A 21705-nucleotide genomic window follows, 5' to 3' on the forward strand; every position below is an offset into this window, starting at 1 on the left:
GATTTCTTCTGTAACAGGAAGTCAAAAGTCTGACTGCAATGTCCTTGTTTTTGGTTTTGTCCTCTCCCCTCCCTCTTGGTTCCCATTATAAATCTGTACACCTTAAGCTTATTTGGGGGATGTATGTCCCTCTTGTTAATAACTTTTTTCCTGCCCTGTGTGTGATGGAGTTTCCGAAATGGTTGATTCATTCATCTGGGGAAATAAACAATAAATGAAGTAGCCTGTGTTATGAGTTGTTGCAAGAGTCCTCGTGTTCTCAGCTTTTTGTAGAGAAATTGTAATTTGCCTTTTCTCTCGGAATGGTCTTAGTGTTTCCCTTCTGAACGAGGTTTAAGGATGAATTTCTATACAAGAAATGTCTGTTTCAATTGCTCCCCTGTTTATCGCCCCTTGTCCTTTCCTTTAGGAACAAGAATGGGTGCAAATCTAGATGCTCAGAGTGGCAGGAGGATCACGCCTCAAGACATCTGCCTCCTGTCCTCCCGAAAGGGATTCAGGGAAGATTGTGCTGGGGTCAGCTTCTGAGAGCTGCCAGAGCCTGGCTCTGAGCACTCGCTGACCGGAAAATCCCACGGGTTGGTTTCATGCAGCTGAACAAGTTAAATAAGAAAACAAGGAGACAGGGCACACAAATGGCAGTTGAAGCGTGCTGCTTTGCGTGTGCCACAAAGGTGTTGCAGGGCACAGTGCTGGGAGGAAGGTCTGCTCAAGTTGAGTTCATGGATACGTTTCTGAAGTGCTGCAAGGAGGATTCACCTCAGGGAATCCCACAGGATTTCATGCCCCATGGTAGCTCTGCTTCTCATTGGTTAAGCAGGGTGGTCTCTTTGCAATGGCCTTACTCTTGTTTGGGGCTTTTCCCACTTTTTGTTTTATGTCGGGCAATGTAACTGTTCTTGGAAGAATGGTTTTTGCATCTCTCTCTGCACGATTGTGCTAAAATTCATGCATATCATTCAGGTCCTTTCTGCAATAGGCATTGCACCTAAGATGGTTGCTAATAATGGATGTGGTTTTCTAATGTAGTAAATTGTAGGGTATGCTGAAACCTGTTTTAATACCCACTAGATATGTTGCTGTTACAGATGTATATAGCAATGTAGACTTTTTTTGGTCACTGCACGCTGAAAATCCCAATGGCAAAATTGGAATTGAAGTATGAATAAAAGGAAAAAATACCTAGTTAGTTAAAAAACAAAACAAAAACAAACCGAAATGTACCCAGATGAGCATCTGCTGGGATTTTTACCTACAGACTAGACAGGAGGAGCTCGGTGGCGTGTTTGCTCAGGCGAGGTGGGACTGGGACTCGATTCACTGCCATCAATTAGTGTTTCAAGTGGCATGAAACCAGGTCAGCCCCAGGCTGATTAAAAGGTGCGTGGAGGGTAAGAAAAGAGGACGGGAAGATAGCTTGTGGTTGTGGACGTATGTATGTGGATTAAGCATCTGTGAATTTTGTTCTGGTTTCGGTGGGTCGTGAGGGGTAATTGGACACGAGCTGTCCTGTCTGCCGGCCAGGGTGGAGCTGGTTTTCCTGTGTCGCTCTCGTCCTCTGTCCCACCATTTCCTACCCCCTTGTGCCCCAAAAAGTATGTTTCACACACTCCTTGCTTGAGGCAAAAGCAAGGAGGGTTAGTTTTGGAGGTAGGAATGGAGATGGGGAGTGGAAGGAGGGATGCAGAGGAAGGGCGTGCGATGTGCCAGCAGGGAGGTCATCCAAAAGCCAGGGCGTGAGAAGGGGGAGCAGGAGGCCATGGGGCTGCAGCAGGTTTTGACCATCCTGCTCATCTTTCTGCCCTGGGGCAGCGCCCCCCCTTGGCTAAAAGGGTCAAAAATATTTTGGGGTGGTTTTCCAAGAATATTTTGTTGTTGTAGTTTGGTTATTTATTGAGCCTTTATTGACCAAACCTAATTTTGCAACTGTGTTTAAGTTGAGGTTTGTTATACGTTATAGATTAGCTTGCTTTCTCTCTTTGGCTTGGCTTACCCTTTTCAAAGGCAAATGTTATTTTTGGCAGTTTCTCAGCCCTATGCTGCTCTCCAAACACTAAAATAGCCCATTGGCAGCCTGTGCTTTCTTTATATTAATTGCACTTTTACTGACCCCCGTCACTACCCAAAACCAACAGTGTTCCTGGGCCATCATCAGCATTTCTGAATGTGTTTCTGTAAACTTTGCGTTCCTGAAACAAGGACTCGTGCATGTTACAATGGCAGCGTGCGATCACTGCTGGTTTGCGATGTGTTTTGTCAAGGTACAGGGTTCCTGGAATTCCCGCTGGGTTTTTCTCCTCTCCTACTCAGTATTGCTGAACTTAAGGTTTTCTTTGGGTCCAGCATTTCCTATCATAGCAATACAGCAATGTTGTCCGCTTCTGTTGAGCCAGCCAAACTGCATCCCAACCGATAGCTTTTTTCTGTTCTCTTTCAATAGTTGAAGCCGTGTATCAGCCCGTATGTGGTCTGTGGCAGCTGAAAGGTATTTCTGAAAGTTGCTCCAATCTGTGCAATTTTTTGCTTGTTACACGTGAGGTGCAGCAGGCTCTGAACTTGCTCATGAGCTTTCCTCGCTGTTCAGAGAAGAGCTAGTTAGGCTTTTGCTTTGTCTTATTTTTCCGGAGGGCATTGGGAGAGAGAGTTGAGCAAGATGCAATCTGCAAAGCAGAGCAGGAGCTGAAGGTTTTGTGTGTGGTGTTTTCTTTGCGATGTGAATGTGTACGGTAGTGCGGTGGGCGCTGGCAGGACTCGTGTCATCAGGTCTCTGGGCAGTACGTGAATTGTGGCATGCTGGTCAAGCCACTGCCCGTCTGTTCAGCTGCCAGCCTTGCATTTCTGGGTCATTTCTGTGGGATTTCTATTTCAACTGTTACCATACAGGGTTGGGTTTTTTCTTTTTTCACCCCGCTTTAGGCATCATCTTAGAGTGTAAATAAAACTGCAATTCTCAGTGAGAACGTCCTTAAAAAGTAACTGTCAGGTTTCCTGAGCACAGAACATTGGTCTTAAATCTGTTAAATGGTCCATGTCCCGTGGGGAGTGACACGCCAGTCATCCCTCTCGCAGCAGCTCTTCCCGTGCTGGCACAACGCGGTGGCCCAGTGACGGGAGAGGTGCGACGTCTTAGAGCCCCATGGAGAAATGAGGACGCCAAACCTCTTGCAAAATGGAGTCTCCAGTGGGTAAAGATGTGCAAATAAGTGAGGGGAGGAGACTGATGTGTTTGGCTTCAGCACTGAATCCACACTCTGAGGCTTCTGTGAATTAGAAGTATCTGCCTTTTATAGTCCATGAAAAAGATAAAAATCAGATGTGTGATACAGCTTAAAAAAAAAAAAAATCTCCAAAGATACTGTGCCACCAATCTTTTGTTTGTCTTCTGTATTGAGGATGAATTGCTGCGTGTGTGTGTATGTATATATAAAATTAAAATATGAATTTTGACTTGTTTGTCTTCAAGTTCTTCAGATGAAAGAGATGTTGGTGAAAATTGTAAAGACGAAATTAAAAGCGAGCTGCCTGGGGGAGGGGGTGTTTCTTGTTTTGCTGAGATGTCTCGCCCTCCTCTGTGCTCTGCTCACGCACAGTTGCACAAGCACAGCCCCTGGGTGCAGCTTTGCTCGGAGGCGAGGGCTGGTGTGGCCATGCAATTTGTGATCATGCCACGCATCTTCCTTGGTATGCAGTTGCATTTCTTAAAATATTCGACAGCACAAACTTGTCACTGCCTTCACCTCATTGCCGCTTTTTTGAGGGAAGATATCAAAATGTTGCATTTCAGGTTTTTTAACCTTGAAGTTTGAAATTTGGGTGTTCATCCTGATGAGACCGTGATGATGGGATTAATTTTTGTAAGCACTACTCTGGCAAAATATTCAAGCGTGTTTCCAAATCCCATTTATTTTGCCTGAGTGTGGGGTATGTTTTACTGGCACAAGTGTCTTCAGAAGCTCTAGATACCTGGTACGTATGTATTTTCCTTTTTTCCTCTCCTCTAATGGTACATGCATAGTAGTCCGATGCTGCCCTCTGTCTTTTGGTTTATAACCCGAAAAAGAAAACAGAATTAGTCTTTTGGTTTACTGGTTCCTTTTGTCTGACAGCTTTGACCTTCTTTTGGTGAGGAAGACTTTAATTAAGGGCAGTAACTAACCTTCTGCTAAAGCCCAGTCATCAGTAGGTGTGAATCAGCAGCACATGAGTGCAGGGGGATGAATCTCAGCATAACCCCAAGGGGTTGGAGATAGCAGTGCCCCAGCTAACAACTTCAGCAGGGCTGGGCTGTGTGTTTCTGTGGCCACTGGCTTTACAGAGCAGGGCAAGTGTATGCTCACATCAGCTTTCCTTTTTCCCCTCTGAGAGGCTGTGGTGGAGGGAGTGTCGGCACGCCTTGGAGCAGCGTTGTTGGCATGCCTTGGAGCAGCGTTGGTGCCAAGGTGAAATGGGCTTTGTCTGAAAGCCAAAGTGCGTGTGTGTGCAGGCGTTGCAAGGAGGAAAAGAGAGTGTGTGGAGCCAGAGGGGCTGGCCCTTGGGGAAGCGTGAACTCGTAGATCTTTGGCGGTAATTAGATAAGATGGATTATGGTTAGCTGGTGTAGGGGTGCTCCAGCAACCACATCAGGTGTGGAGTGATTAAAAAGCAAGGAAACCAGCCTGGGGGGAAGCAGACCAAGGTGTGAGTTGCTGGGAAAGAAGCGGTGAGAGAGAGAGAGAGGCATGGCAGTCTCTCGGAGGTAAAAGGAAGACCTTGGGAACCAAATGGGAGTAGCGAGAGCAGCTAGGATGTCCACTGAGGACAGGAAGAAAGAAGGGCTCTTTGGCTCTGCTTTTCCATTCCTGTCCTTTCTGTCCTGCATTCACCAAGATTTTGGCTGGGGAGCTGGCACCTGCTTGGACAAAAGAAAAGTGAGAAGCAGGAGGAGAAAGTTGCCATGTGGCTTAACGTGCAATGACAATGTGACATCTAAATGCACTGATATTGGCAGCTGTAATGTGCTGTTTGTTTCATCTGGCGGCTGTTCATTTGGAGATCTGACTTGGACTGTGTCAGGACAGTTCACGGCTTTGCAATTACTTTCTTCCAGCAGCCCGTGCTGAGTTAGGTGTACTGAAAATGTGTGTAGGGGAAGATAATTTGCTTGCGATTCTTGGCCCAAGTTAAGTCTTACCCATCAAGCAAATAAGGACACAAAAATGTTTCTCGTTGGCTATTGAACCAGAGCCAAGCCTCGCTGCCACTCCCAGGAATGGCTGTAGCTGTGTACTTGCAAGCTTAGACTATTAATTTTCAAGACCGTTAATTTAATAAGCATGAGAGAAATTATCCTGTGGGACGCTGCCAGGTAGCAGGGGCGCTTCAGAAGTCAGGCAGGCAGCCGTAGCCACGCACGCGTGCATTCTCTTCATCACAGCCCAGTGTACATGTGTCTTATTATCTCTGTCAGGACGCTGGCTGCCGCACCACCTGATGTAGGTTGTGTGCACTCATTGAAAGATTGAGTCACCATTTCAGTGCAAAACTTATGGCAGGTGTGTATCTGCATGGGCTTTTTGCTTGAAGTGATGGAACACCATAATCCCTGCAGACCAGACAAGTCAGATGGCAGAAATTACAAAGCTGCCTGTTGACTTTGTGTGTGTGTGTGTGTGTGTGTGTGTGTGTGCTGGAACATGTTGAAAATGAAACTGGAATCCAAGGAATTGCGTTAAAATGCCGTGAAGTGGCAGCAACACCAACCATGCTGACAGAGCCAGGAAAGAATTACAAATATAAGGTTCATCTCCTGGCTAAGAGTGCTTTATTTGCTGCCAGTTCCAGTCAAGAGAACATGCAAAGGTTCAGAAAATAAATACAGATGTGGTAAAAGCAGCCAGCAAAGAAATTTAAGTGGAGCGTCTGGAATAGAGTACTTGGGTTTGCAGAAATGTGCACTGCAGCGGTGTTCAAAATAGTTTTAAAAGCAGTTTCAGCCTAAATGAAGATAGAAAGCCCCATTTAACTGTGGGACTAATATGGAGTTACGGACTTTCCAAGCATTTGTTCTACTTAAGCTTGACCAGGTTAATTGGCTGAATTTTTATCACCCGATGACAACTTATTTGTAAAATGGGTCTCCGTGTCATTTGGTGTCGCAGCCGTGGTCCCATCACACAAGATCACACGGCGCATCCTGCAGCAGTCTCAGCAGACGGAGCAGACAGGCAGCAAACGAGGGAAACACAACCGCTTCTGTTTCTCATTGTGGTTCAGGGCGGTTACATTGGGCTGGAGTTGTTGGGAAGCTGCGCCATCAGGGTTGCATTTTGAGCACTCAATTTCATCTTTAACAAACCTTTCTTTACTTAGGAGTTTCCCCGAGTCGACGGGGCCTGCCCCCGTTCCTCAGTGTTTGCGGTTTGTAGATGGTTTTGCCTGTTGACAGGAATTTTCTCATGCAGCTCATTTCTAACTCCTATAAGAGGTGGAATCACTCCAGAGTCAAAATGTTGTTGCAAGTGGCGGTGAGACACAGAACTGAGGTCATGCAGTTGGGATGCAGGAAGGCATCCCGACTTTAGGGAAGTGCATACACAAGCTCAGAGCAGCAAAGTAATCTCATAAAATTTCCTGGGGCTTTGACAGTCTTACTGCTGCTGGATTGTCTGCATCTCTCTTGCTGGCACTTGAATGCAGTCGGATTGAGCACAGAGTGCTGGTTTCAGAGCCTGCTGCAAGTCATGCTGGTGGCAACTGTGCTTTTATTTAATTACCTTCCCACTGCTCTAAAAAAAGTGTCTTACCAAGACAAGGAGCAAGAAAAGTTCCTGGGTTCTGATGAGTAAATTGTGCCTGATGTGTTCAGTCTCCCTACGTGCGTGCATGCTGCGAGGGTTAAGAACGCTGACGCTGGAATAACTGCCTCCGGATCCCACTGTAGGTGAAAGCAGATCCTGGAGACAGACACGGGATCCCTCCAGCGCCTGGCTGGCATCCTTGTTACCTCCTGCTTCCCTGCAGCAGCCCGAGGCAGTGGGTTGGTTGCCTGTTGGTTGTGCTGCGTAAACACAGGGTGCGCGCAAACCCTCTGCGAACGCTTGGTTGGTTGCAGGGCTGCATCCCCCTCTACAGGCAGACGTTTCGGTGAAATAATTTTCTCTCCACCCCTGTTCATGTTCAAACAGGCGGAAATAGTCTTTCCGATGGGATTAAGAGTGCATGCGTGTATTTTGTTTATGGCTTAAAATATGCAAGTAGCACATGCGTTGCCTTCTAAAGTCTTCTGTCCACGTCTGAATGTTTTAGCAGTTTTGCTGCAAGCGTGGCTCTCTTAGGAATGAGATGGCTTTGGGGAACGGCAATATTAAAAAGTAATCAAAGCTGTGAAAGTATAACCAAATTCTCACAACCCTCTTTGAATGTAAACAATAAGGTATGAATTTAAGATTATTTTGAGAAGACATAATTTACAAAATTGAAATAAACACGAAGACATGCAAGATCCTTGCATCATCATGGTGTTATGGCGTGTCCTGAAAAAATACAATCAGAAATTACTATTTGAATGTAGCAAACGGAAACCTGACTTAAAGAGAAATCTTTGTCTTTGTATTGATCTTCCATACGTAAAAGTGCTCAGACTAAAATGTCCTGAAGACAAACACAACGCGTGGCCCTTGGCAGCCGTACGGTTTGGAAGGAATTGGGAAGCCACAGTCCCAAGTCCTGAGGTGAGGAGCAGCGGCGTGCGTGAAGGCTGCTGTGAGGCAGCAGGAGAGCTGAGATGGGAGGCGACATGTCCCAGAAGCTGGGGCGGCAGCAGGGTGACCCGTAAGCACTGGCTGCGCACCAGTGTGACTGGAGATACAGGGCCAAGGGGGCTGGTCGGGAGTGGTCGAGTCTGGTCTTGCTCCTCCCAGAAACCCATGACGGTGTTCAAATCAGCAGGCTGGAAACTTGGACGTGAGTAACTGTGACCGCACTTGATTCTTACAAACTGATTTTTTCTATGTGTTTAAAGGATGTTCTAACGGACATCTTTGGGTTCATGATTTTTATGGGTCAGTTCAAGGCTTTTAGGTGCAGGAAAAACATTAACAGAAGCAGTAACAATTTGGGATTCGGGATCATTTGGGATCAGATGTTGCATCTAAACATGATGCACGATTTCCTGAGCTTGGATGTTTAAATACTTTGCTATAGCAAATCCCGAGTTGAGTTCTAAATTAGACGATGCGGTGGGAGTTAGGGCCTGCTGCCACTGGAGGGCTGCCTCACCACGGGGAGCCAGGGTGGGCTACATTCTCCCCTCAGCCTTGGGGGGGTGGGGTACTTCTTTGTCATCATTATCCTGTTGCCAGTAAGAAGAAAAACGAGTTTGCTGGTGTTAAATTACGAGGGCTTTATATGCAGGTAAGTCATTACTTTGTTGCCACAGTAATCCTACGCTTTTTTAAATTTTTGATATTTTGACATCATTATCACATTTCCAGCAATAATGTTTCTAAAAACAGTTCTGCACAAAATATTTGTAGTTCTGGTGCTATCTAAGATTAATAACGTGGACACCGCTATACTGGCAAGAGGGTTGTTCCTTGTAAACCTTTTCTGCAGTTTTCCCGCCAGCCCTTAACAATACGCCTCGGAAGCCCGAGCACAAATAATGTTGGGGGGAGGGTTGCGTACGAATTGAACTACAAGAGAAGTGTCTGTCTTACAGTCGTGTTCAGCCCTAGTGCCACTTGATTTCCAGCTATGGGGTTGACAGCAGAGCTCCTCCCACACCGCAGGGAATCCCACTGCATTTGCTGTAACCTTATTTCCCTGCTGAACACGCACGTCTCCCTTTGGTGCCTGGAAGGCGACGGCTGTCAGTGTGGTCCGGATGCGTGTGAGTTATTCACAGGCTGCACCCTTGGGTGCTAGCACTTTCCCATCAAGAGGAGAAAAGTATCAACTGGCACACAGCACCCCCAGGCAGCTTGGTTTCACAGTCAGTACTACTTTGTGGAAAATCTTCCCCCCACTCCCCCTCAAGTTTTAGTGTTATCCAGGACATCCATAGAAAAACGTGTTTGTTTCCAGAGAGGGAACCTGCACCTCTTGGTTCCAGCCCTCCTAGCCAGGTCAAGAGCCACAACGGTGTCAACATCCTTGCCGGGGGGCAAGGGCAGGAGCAGGGTGGTATGGTTTGCAGCCGTAACGCAGGATTTTCTCTGCTGACAAAGGCTTCCGGTTGGGAATTATACTCTGCAGAAACCAAAAAAGACTCATTGTTTTAACCTTTCCCCACAATAGCATGCTCCAGTCATGCTAGAAACAAGGTGCTTTGAAGTACAAATGTTTTATTGCAATGTTTCATTATTTACAGTACCGTCCACTTTGTCCCTGGGTGCTACCAAAGTGCAAAGCCATTTGAAACAGAAAAGCTAAATGATAGTAACTCAACAGCGAAACGTGATTGTACCTTATGGTCGTACTGCCCTGCCTCTTCCCTGCTACTGCGTGCAGAGAAGTTTGCTGCTCTCCCTCGTCACTTGGAACAAACTTTGGTCACAAAGGATTGTCAGCTGTCGGTCTGTTCGCGGTGATGCAGGAACAGCAATGTGCAGTCTTTCCAGCTGGACTTTACTTGGAATACAGGGCTTCTGAATGCGTAACAACAGAACCTTGTACACAACACTGTCAAGTTCATATTTCAATTTTTCGTGTAAGTACTGGTTTATTTCCAATTCTTTTTGTTGCTGCGCACTACTTGTATTATGTTGCGTTTTCATATAGGCAGATTTCATTGGCCTATTAAGCCAAATAAAAAAATTTAAATTACCTATTCACTATGGGATCAAATGCTTCCACCGTGTTCAGGTACGCGTTGCCATTATGACCTCCAACTGCAAAAATTTTACCCATCAGGGTCGCTATGCCAACACCACCCCTCGGAGTTGTAAGCTCTGCTACGTATTCCCATTTGTTACTGCGTGGGTCAAACCGCTCCACTGAGCTCAGTGGAGAGTTGTCATCAAAGCCACCTGCAAAGAATAATCATATTATCAGTTTTTAGCCACTTCTAGTGCTGACGGATATCTAGGACTGGCATTATCAGGCTATTCTCAGCATTCAGTGGGCTAGTGTCCAGCTATGTTTCTTTAAATGAATTTTACAAGCATCTAAGAATTAACCTAACAGCTCTCCCTCCTTTCACCATACAAGCATCACCAAGAATGTCAGTTTTCTTCTACTCAAGTTGCAAAGAGAGGGGAGATTTCTATTATTTTTCTCCTTGAATTCATCTTATGCATAGTTACAATGAAATGGCTTCTAATTTGGAATAGAAAAAAAAACTAAGACCAGTAAAAGGATGGTCCTGATCTTATTTTGCACTTAAGCAAAACGCACTCTTGCGATGTTTTTGAATTACGGCATTGCTGAATACTTGAGTAGGAAAAAAATCCTCAAGTAAGACTTCAGTGATGTATTCCCCTTGCTGGGGCAGCTGTCAGAGCAGCGTTTTACTTGAAGCTTTTTAAATTGCTTATGATAATACACAAGGCAGAGCTCTAACTATGACTATGACATACCTACCTGGCATCTTCCTCCCTTAGGAAAGCGGGTAAATGCAAGGTAGAGCGGAACACGACAGGCCTGGGACAACAGGCTGTGAAATAAGTGTAATCACTATGCAATAAAGCTACTGTTGTCTACACTCAGAACTAGCGCGCTTTAAAAGTGTGTGAATTTAAGAATCATTTTTCTAAAAGGAAACAACATTAGTGAGTCTCGAGAGGATTTTCTATATAGACATACTGTCCTGAACCCTGAAATGTGGGTTAGGAACTGCTTTTTATTTCCTCACTAATACACCTTCATTTAAGCATGCTCTGGTTCTGCTTGCTTGCTTCTCTTGCCCAAGAATGGAAAGTACAGGTCAGGTCTATCTGTTCCTCTGGCAACAGCCGCCTCTTCCAAATGCCAGTACTTGGCAGAAACAGCACTACAACATGCCGCATCTCTACTCACCAACAACGTACAAGCAGCCGTGGAGCTCACTGACACTGTTACCAGCTCTTCGCTGACCCATCTCTTTCACTTCTATCCACTTATCCAAATGGGGATCGTATTTCTCCACACTGGAAAGAGATGCTACACCATCATTGCCACCCACAGCGTAAACATGGTTCTGTTGTATAGAGAAAGATTATTTGTAATGAATATATTCTTACTCAGCTTTTCATAAGCAATGTTAGGAAAACATGGTACATACACACAGTCCTAATTATTTACTTTTATTTAAGAATTCCAACAACAGACTTAATTATCTAACTTGTAAACGCTGTCTTCCTGTTAAAGAAGTTAAACAGTTACGTAGTGTTGCAGATATTTTGCAGAGTATACACGGCGACGGGGGCATTAAAGTGCAGGTGCATTCAGTGCCTTTAAACATAATAACCATGACAAACCAGAGTCTTCGGAATGACACATGAAGCGTTAGCCTGATGTTGTTAGAAGGGTCCTGGTACTTGCTCCCAGTCCCTCAACTGCTGTTGAAACAGGGAGCGCAGTTCCGTTTGATCTGAGTATTATCCTAAATATCCTCATCTTTTGCACAGCTCAGTAGGATTTTGATGACCAGAGGTGCTAAGACCTACCAGCTGCATTTTGTTCAAAATCCTGTGTTCTGCCTTGTAAAAGCAGATGGGAAAAGCAGTTCAGTTCCTCAGATGGCCTCAACTTGGGAGGAAACAGTCACTTACCACAAGGGCTACGGAGCCAACTCCTCCCCTGGGAGCGTTCATTGGGGCGACTGCACTCCATCGATCAGAATCAATGTCATATCTTTCCACATCGCTGAAGCAAGTGTTGTCATCTAAACCTCCTATTGCGTAAATGGGGCCACCAAGGGAGGCAAGAGCAATTCCTCTCCTAAGAAAACCACAGGATCAACACCTCAGTGCAAGTCCTTAAGGAAAAGGAATGGGAAAGACACATCAAGTGCAATGTTACCTGACTGGTACCTGTTTCAAACTATGGGGGAAAAAGTAATGAAAATGTTAAAAGTGAAGTTTATAATAAATAATGACCAGTAACTGTGGCTGGCCCTCTGTACACCTGCATCAGTCTTGCAGCTTTATCCTGAAAGTCTTTCGTATGTTTGCATCCTCCCGTGAGAGGGGCTCTAGAGTTTTATCTTGACTTCACCTCAGCTTTCCCAGGCACCTCTACGTTATTGTGTGATCCATGAACAGGACTGTTGCAGCTAGAATATTTCTAGACTGCAAAAAGACAAAGCTCCTGTTTAAAGAATAAAGGCAGGGGGACGCGGAATACTGTTTTGACTGAATGTCACCCAAGACCCAAGTCTTCTAATTACACGCTTAGATATATGAGGTTAGCTTAGCTATGTGATTTCTTGGTACTGAATTTTACGCCTCCTATTTTGTTTTATTGAAGAACCACATTTTGTTTTATGGAGAACCAAAACCTGCTGGTTTTAACTTTGCTGGTATAGCTGCTGCTACAATCTGGGAATGATTTTTTTGGGGGGTGATATTAATACATATTAAAAGCAAGCCTGCGCTGGATATTAGATGAGTGAACTCTAGAAAGATTTAGTTACAATTTCTTCCATTCTCTTCTTTTTTATTAAGTCTGTGTTAAAATAGTTGTCAGATTTTTTTCTACTGAATCTACAATTATGAGAATACAATCAGTATTACAAAATGCAAAGTATGGTCTAGACTCATTAGAAGCATTAAGTTTCTGCTTTAAGTACCAAGACAGGTGATTCACCATTTCACTGAGAACATTCTTGCCTCATTACACAGAGGGCAGGTGCGAAGATACCAAGGCAGGAGCAAGGGATGCACAGTCTTTCTACAGAACACACACTGGGGAGATACCCTGACCTTATCTTGCATTGCCTCACCAGGTAACATAGATGGCATCAATGGTGGCAGTTTTTTCTCAACTAAGTATTCGGACACCATGTCCATGAATGGGAGGAATGGAGCGTAGCCAAGGCACAGCAGCCCTTCCATTTACCAAGGTACTGAGTAAGAAATGTCACAGAAATCTAGGGCTGATGCTTGCAGAGAATATGCCCTGTGGTGGTGGCAGTAGGGAGGAGTAAGAAGCTCCTTCTGGGAGTCTGGGTCTTTTACTTTGATTATGTCACAGCTACAAATAGCTTGAGGACTTAGCCGTGTTCAGTAGTTCACTCCTGCTTGTACATGATGCTTTTAGAAACAACAAATAACAAAACAGAACGTAGAATTCAAGAGGTTGATTTAAATGACAGCGGAAACAAAAAATTACCCATCTGTGACTCCTTAAAAGAATCCTAAATGTCAAAAGGCAAGAAAAAGCCTCAATCTGACTTTAAGTGTTTTAGTGCGTCTGGCCTTTTGTGGCAAAAACATAGGCAGCATGAAGGTTTCCTGGGCATGAAGAATTTCACTGTGACTGTTCACTGGCAGTTATCTTGCTCATTCTTAAAAAGCGCAAAAAACCCACAGAAGTCTATCAGTTTCAAGTTCTTTATCGGGCATAGCAGAAATGCCCTAGATACGGGAATGTAAGCACAGCTGGAGTAGAAGAGCTCTCTGCTCCAGAAGCCAGGCCCCCAAGAAAGAAAAGAATAGTGACAAAAGAAAGCCAAAGTGTAAACGTAACCAATGTTACCAGCCAGGGCCTCTCCCTAGAGAGAGAGAGATATTATGCAGTTTTGCACTGAAATAGTATGTTACACACAACGTTGTGTTTCTGAAAATATGTGATGTATGCAAGTATGTGATGCAAATTTGTATTTGCTTTACAGCTAGTAAATAAAGGTGTTTGATAGCATAAAGCCCCAAAATAGGAAAAAAAAAAAAACAAACCCAAAACTAAAAATAGCACAGTTTGGAAACCCAAATAAAGACAGGACAGACATGGTGTTTTTCAGCGTCAGCAAGAAATTATTTATCGCAGACTAGGACTTAAAATTTGGATCACGTACCTCTTTGTGTTCATTGATGCCTTCATCATCCACTTGTTTGTGAGAGGATCAAATACTTCCTCAAATAAAGGTTAAAGTCTTCAAATGTTTTCAATATCAAGATTTTAGTAAGTACAGACTTTATATTTTTATATGCTGTACTCAACCAGAGATCTGTTTCTAACTTGGACTTTTATACAAAGCTTGAGATATGTAGACAAAAAAATCTTCCCATCACTTGAGTACTGCAGGTCAGATCAGTTTTGGACATTTATATCAGTCTCTCCAGATTTTCTGGGGGGAGGGGGGAAATCTCTGTTCTGCTGCAGCAACACAGGAGCTACCGTTTACAAGGAGAAGTTGCATCATGGGTGCTAAGCTGCTCTGGACTGCACGGACCTGGTTTCAGAAGATGGAGACCCAAAAATAAAGGTAGGTCTGTTCTTGGAAGATTTACGGTCTTAGTGACTTGCCTGTATGGAGTTTGAGTACTAGCAAATTCTCGGTGACTCTGCTGTGTAAGGCTATTTTTTTGTAAACGGGTTAAAAAAAAATTAAATCGCCTATTAAGAGAAGAGGCTATGTACCGTTCATAGAATCATAGAATAGTTGGGGTTGGAAGGGACCTTTAAAAGGTCATCTAGTCCACCCCCCCTGCAATGAGCAGGGACATCTTCAACTAGACCAGGTTGCTCAGAGCCCTGTCCAACCTGACCCTGAGCGTTTCCAGGGATGGGGCATCTACAACCTCTCTGGGCAACCTGTTCCACCACCCTCATTGTAAAAAATGTCTCCTTATATCTGGTCTAAATCTTCCCTCTTTTAGTTTAAAACCATTACCCCTTGGCCTATTGCAACAGCCCCTATTAAAAAGTCTGTCCCCATCTTTCTTACAAGCTCCCTTTAAGTATTAAAAAGCTACAGTAAGGTCTCCCCAGAGCCTCTTGCAGGCTGAACCACCCCAACTCCCAGTTCACAGTAATATCTTTTCAGTAAGCATGCTCTCAGATTGTTTCAGAATCACAAACCCCTTCGTGGGGAAGAAGCCTTACTAAATTGAAGAATATCCAACAGGTAAGCCATTGGAAGACAGATTTATTTATTAAAAGTACCGATTCCACCAAAAGGAGCAAACAAGTGCCTTTAGAATAGCATTACTGACCTCCCACAGAGATCACACCCACGTGCCTTCTCCTGCTGTTCATTTCAGGGCCGAAGAACCAGTTGTTCTTACTGATAGAGTAACATTCAATGCTGCGAAATGGGTCACCAGATCCACCTCTACCACCGACACAAAACAACACACCTGAAGAAGACAAAACAGGTTTCCAGAAAAATAGCAGGAAGATGGGGGATAAAGTTGTACAGCAGAGTGAACTGAAACTTATGTAGTTCGGGAGAAGTCATATTTCACTTCAGGGGGCACAGTCATTGCCCTGCGTAACTGGGTGCTGGATTTTGCCTTTGCTTGGCATGCTGTTATGGCAATTAACTATCTATGCTGATGCAAAAATATGCATTTAAAATGCATATTTTAAATATGCTTTTTGTGATTTTTTGCTCAGGGAGATCAACATTGTTAAATATAAAAATGTAAAAATTCGGATTTGCAGTCTAATATTCATCACTCACTTTTGGTGTAGGTTAGCCAAAGAGTTTAAAAGTTAGCTCAACCTTCTCGTGCCCAAAGATAAGTGTCCACTGTTGTCGGTATAGCTGTGAGCATGCTGCCTGGTCACAAGATACTTAACAGTTCTAGCTTTAATACAGATAGAGCCAATCAGGATAAATAAATAATGCTTTAAAGAAAGAAAATGACAGCTAAAGTTCTGCTAGGACAATGCAGCACACTAGCTAATTACCAGAGAGGTACACAACGGCTTTCCCAGTTTTGCATTAAGTCATTAACAACCATTTCTACCAAGCTACCTAACCCTGCACAGACGCACCGCCTTTTCTCCACACCACTCCCTATGGGATAATCAGACACACATTTAATTACCAGCAGTCTGCTTCCTTGGTGTTGTGCGAATGGAGTACTCAAAGTCTGGCACTGCCCTGCTGCTCAGGTGAAGGTGGTAGTTTCTTGCTTCATCCAGCAAATCCCTACATTTTAGATTCTGCTTGACAATCTCTTCCTTTGCCACAACACCCATAAGGAAACAAATGGGCAAGAGAGGCAGCCGTACCTGACAGAAATGAACACAGTTGGAGTAACTGGCTGAACTGACTGAGTCTCACCATTTACAGTGACGCAAGCATAACAGATGGCAGCTTCTGAGCCAGCTGCCAGCCCCACGCTCTTCACTAAAAAGGGAGGCGTTCATACTTTTTTTCCAGAATAACAGCGATACGAACAGTTCTTTTTAGTGACAAACGTTTGCTACAACCCTTTGCATTTAAGCAGCGGTGGAGAACTGCCCCTTGGCCCAGGCTGAGCGGAGGAAGAAGTGCCGCTGCCTGTACTGCAACTGCACCTGCCTGATGTGATGCAGGCAGCATCCGTGACTGTACCAGGATAGCCCGTGTCAGGTTAGTCTGCTGAGGGGGTGAATTTTCAGCTCATTGCTATGCCAGTATAAGAGGGCTTTTGCTAGAATGGCTGATTTTCTTTGGGTGGCAAGTCAAAGAGGAAACACTATCAGCATGAACTAAGTGTCTGTCTATTAAGGAGGTATTGATAGTGCAGTAACACCTTTCTCTAGTGTGGACTTGACAGACTACAGGATTAAAAAAACCCCAACGTTGAGAGCTAATTGTTTCCTTCCCCAAATCCTTCCTGTGGTTCCCTAGCAGAGAGCTGGTGAGCAGGCTGAGGAAAGAAAGGCTCCTTCTGGGTAAGGCTATAGGTGGTCACTGCCCAGAGCAATCCCCAGCGACAGGGCACATCTGAAATAAGGTCAGCCTCTCCAAGGCTGCCTTGAAATGTCTTCCTCCCCACAGTCACTTATTTCAGCAAACCGTTCGTTTGTCCTTTTGAGAGAAACAGTGAGGAATATGAAGTACAATCGGGTGCAAAGGTGGGACAGGTGTTAGCAGGGGGGACTGAAGCAAACCAGCATCTGACTTCCTAAGGTTTGGAATCGATGCTGTCAGGCGCCTCCCAGTTAGCTCAGCAGCAATTGTGAAGTCCAGTATCTCCAGTGCTTCTCAGAGCAGCAAAAGGGTGCTGTTACATGGCTGACAAATGTCCCTGCCTTGAAGTAAGCAAGTGTTTCTACCAGTTCTTCCTTACCCGCTTGCTTTCAGTCCCACTTCTTCCTTTACTTTGGCCTGTCTTGGTTTTGGCCGATTAAAAGCACAGCCATAGCCCTGCTCATAGACTCATGAGGCAAGTGATGCGGTAAGAGCACAAGGATGACAAATTCAGAACCCCTAAGGCTGATTATGATGTGGATAATAACTATCGCGAAGCCCAGTCATGTTTTCTGCTAGCAATAATGTCCAAATCACCTGATGGCTCCGTATACTCTGGCAAATAACCCATATTTACAGGAAGGGGTTTACTTTTTCATTGTTTCATTCTAGACTGGTTACCATGAATAAAACAAAGATGTTAATCTCATCTACTTGTACACCTGGGTAATAATGAAGGTTTTTTTAAATCTCAAATTATATTGCCTATAAATTTAATTATAGTGTACTAAAGAAGGAATTTTTCTACCAAAACCATCATGCTAGTCTAGATGAAACTGAAAGTTTTGGGAAGACAGTTAATAAACAGTTGTGATCTTTTACCAGGAAAGGTGAAAAATGATGCATGAAGACAATGACAGCAGTATTCTAGTGGACCTCTCTTTACTCACATGATGCCAATATTAGCACTTCTGCTGAATGCAAAACATTCAAGCTGGAGTTCAGTGACAACTGAAATGGCACAGTTGATCCTACCTGCTAAGATTCACAGGGCATTTTGCAGTGCACAGCATGTACCACCCTCCTCCCCAGCACAGGTTCTCTATACCTGTCTCAAATACTGTATTTTAAATTCCCATAATCAACGCATACGGAGCTTGAATAACTGACGTACCTAACGCTTTGACAGGAGGAGGTCCGATGGGTGTTTAAATAAGTTCAGCTAAGTGACCTTTTGATACCCGTATGTGTTTCTTTCAGAAGCAGTGGACTCTCATCAAGTCTAGATCATTAAACTGCTAACTCCTACAGGTAACCAGCAGTGCTAGCCTAGTGAGCATTAAATGGTCTAGCATATGTTTCCTAGCCTGCTTATAGGGCTAACATGTCTTGGTCTTTTGTTAATTAAATATAGGAACATTCTAGAAGTAGCACAACTTGATATGACACATCTCCGTTACAGTTTTACTCTCCTAGACACGTAAAAAGCTCCTCAACAGCTTTGCTCTCTTTTCTTAAGTACAAACACTTACCAGCAAGGGAAGTGAGTGTTTCAGGCTGTAGTAGTATCAAACCAAGTGAAGTGATGGCTTTATGTACTCTACTATGTGTAAATCTAAGAATTTTCTGCTCTAACACAGATGCAGCTTTTTGTTGGCTCCCCACTCCCCAGCCACGAGCATGTAGTGAGTACTCATCTCACAAGAGAAACTGAAGAATATGACTTCTTCCTGATATTCTACTGTTAACTCACAACTGCGAATACCAGAGGAGGTGCCAACTGCCGAGAACAATTTTCATCATGAGATCTACCCAAGGACAAACAGTTGATTAGACAACAAAACCAGTGACAAGACAGGCACACGGCGCCTCAGCCTGCCCTACCTGTGCAAGTATTTCATCCAGCCACGTCGCATGATGCTGTGGATTGGCTAGCAGCCACTTGATAGCAGCGTTGTAAACTTGCTTTTCGTTTTCAATATTCAGGTCACTGGAGGACAGGAGTTTATGGAGGTGCTGTGGTGACACACTCACAAAGTCTTCGCACTCCACCACTTCTGTAAAGTGTTCGCAAGCATACTGATCAGCCATGTCCATCAAGTCAATGCGGTTGTGACTCTCCGCAAATGCCCTGACTGCCAGGCAGTTGGAGGGATGGAAGTGCAGCTTCATGTATTCACAGCACGCCTTTGCTACCAGTTCCACCTGAAGAATGCAAGCAGCGTACAAGAGAGGCTGGACGTTATCCACTGTCAGAGTAATCCGGGAGGAGTACACAAACTTCACCAGGTCTTCTATTGCATCACCATCAAAGTCCCTGATCTCAATCAATGTCTGCTTGGCTTCAGCCATTTCCGAAAGAAACATGGCTCTAAAGTAAGGTATAACACAAGCTAGCACCAGTTTGTGGCAGGAGATAAGCTTTGGACCAACCTGAAAAAAAAGAAGAAAATAACCCTCAGTCTTTCACTGGAATGTCAGTTTTGGCTACGATAGGACGGACAGTTAAGCCGAAATAAGAATCCTGAACTCAATATGCATTGAGCTACTGTATTTTGTTCAAGCAAAATAGCTCCATCTGCCCTGTACTTCTGACATCAGATCAATGTATCCCAAGCAGGTCTGAGTTGTAACTTGGTCACCAGAGTAGGGCAAGGCCGTAACACAAAGAAGCAATAGCACTGATGCACTGAACTTGCTTTTCTTTAAGAGGCGTGTCCTATTTCTTAAATGAAACATCCTTAGGAACCTTCTAGATGCATCTTGGAGACAGGAGGAGACTGCCAGGCACTTGTTTCTTTTATGTGTATTTCAGAGACTTTGCAGGGCGGGGAGGGTGTAAATTGTAAAGCGACATTTTTAGACAACCTAATTTAAACCTCTGGACTTTTACTAATGTTGAGGAATTTATAATTCTCTATATTAGCAGCAAATTCATGTAAAACGGCAGTAATAACAGGTATTACAGGGATTATTAAAAGTTACCAATCACTTCACGATTTTTAGCAGTTGTTCAGCCACAAAAGATAGAGTATTCCCCATAAAGAGGAGGTATTTTTCATAATTCCGATCAGAAAGCACAAAACAAGCTTTTCACTTATAAAATTCTAGAATTCAACTATGTTAAGAGAATGTAGGTAGTGAAGGTAAAGGAACAATCCACTACTTATTTGCGTTACAGGAGTGCTTTCTTACAGCCTTTGTCATTCATCAGTCTGCGCTAACAAAGGGATGGCTGAGTTAAGCAACCGGTACTCCTGGCAGACTCAAATTACATCTTCATTTTCAGATGAAGGCGTTAAAGTGAGCGGTCTTGCAATGTAAAAATAAAAAAAGGGTGGGATATTAAATTATAAAGGATAATTTGGAGTTTTTTCTATCTCTGATTCAACACACAATTTCTCTACCCTTTTTAAAAGTGTGTGTTATCAACAAAAGTGTAACCTGCCTGGTGAGCAGTAAGTCGAGGCTACAAGGAGCTGAAATTGCACAGTTACATACTGATCAACTGTGGGAACCTGCTTAGAAGGCAATTTGGGTGAGGTCGAAGTCATGCACGTCCTCTCTTGGACTGTTAGCATCTTAAATGTTTACATTTCTGTTGTAAACTTCCTAAATAAAAAAAAAAATACAAACACCTAGATAGAGATGCTTCAGATCCAACAGGTATTCTATGCTTTCCATACCCCTGCCCAAATTCACAGCCACCTCCAGCATACGTATTCATAGCTTAATCTTCAGGCTGTTAAATGCAATGGATGTGTGACAATATCTCCTTTAGTGTAACATCGCAGAGCTCTCCAGCTTCAAAGAACTGAAGGAGAGAGCTGTGAAAATCCTTCCAAGCCTCATTTGCTTCAAATACAAAGATGTCATCTTCACCGTCACTGTTGGAAGACCTAGGCTGCTGCTGCTGCTGCTGTTGCTGCCGCCTTTTTCCCTTTATCAGATGTTGTTTTGCCTGCTCTGGAACCATGGATTCTGAAGCCATTGGCTGTTTCTTCTTGCACTGTGTCCATCTTCAAAAATTCATGCCAAGACAAAATCCAGCCCATCAGGAGTCAAATCCTAAAATGCAGTTAAATTCTGTTCATGTTCCTGTTCGGAAAAAAAAAACAAAACCCAACACAAAAAATGATGAGACATTAGGTACTGGTAGTACCTAACAATTTGGTTACATGTTATAAATACTACCTATAACCTTACTTGGGGAAGGTGGGAGGAGAAAGCAGGGAAAAAAGACCCACAGTCAAGAACCCTACGCAGGTACCTTTAGGAAAAGCCATTGTTTGTGAACTTGTTGCCCACGCTTCTTGAAAAAAAGACAAGAAAAAGAAAAGGCAAGGATGTATCCTCCAACATTCCTGATCTCACTGCTGTGGATGGCAGAGGAACAAAAGCGACACGGCCCACACACAACCGTGTTTCTTTGGTCCTTAAATAGCATCTCTCATCACTGCTGCCATAGACAAACTATTGATCTGACCCCGATGGGTATTTTGTACATACTTATTACTCAGCTTTCCTCGGTCTCTTAAAAAGCTAAAGCAATCCTTAAGTGTTTTATGCATTTATGCAAATGTAAGCAAAATATAAAAAGCTTCTACACAATTAGAGAACAAGAATTTACACTTACAGAAAAATCTTGGAATGAAAATTATTTCCTTTTATCTAGCAACCTTATTAATCCAACAGATTGATAATTAAAGCATGACAATGAGGAGCAAGTTTGCTCCTGCTTGCTAGCTTTTATTTTATACTGTTTACCCAGCTTAGCTGAAGATATTTAAGGTGTCTAAGTTTTATACAGCTCGGACTAAAGGAATTGTAGCCATACTAACATCATAGCTTTCCCAGGGCTGAAAGACAAATCAGGGATACCACAGACAATGGGGAGA

At 43.8% G+C, this 21705-nt stretch overlaps 2 protein-coding genes across 2 annotated transcripts in view; one reads left to right on the forward strand and one right to left on the reverse strand.

Annotated features, from left to right (window-relative positions):
* Positions 1-21705, forward strand: part of LOC309671545 (kelch-like protein 8) — a gene marked incomplete at its 5' end in the record, with an annotated part of 659404 nt that overhangs the window by 124866 nt on the left and 512833 nt on the right. The gene's annotated exons all lie outside the window — the stretch shown is intronic.
* LOC309671202 (kelch-like protein 8) lies at positions 9802-20798 on the reverse strand (the record flags this gene model as incomplete). The annotated part of the gene is given in 9 exon segments (XM_082482407.1): positions 9802-10007; positions 10996-11155; positions 11730-11900; positions 11902-11935; positions 13973-14025; positions 15118-15257; positions 15954-16140; positions 18692-19240; positions 20583-20798. Coding segments are annotated over 9 exon segments (1716 nt in total).

Source organism: Vanellus vanellus, assembly GCF_965231255.1.
Source record: "Vanellus vanellus genome assembly, chromosome: 4".
Taxonomy (NCBI): domain Eukaryota; kingdom Metazoa; phylum Chordata; class Aves; order Charadriiformes; family Charadriidae; genus Vanellus; species Vanellus vanellus.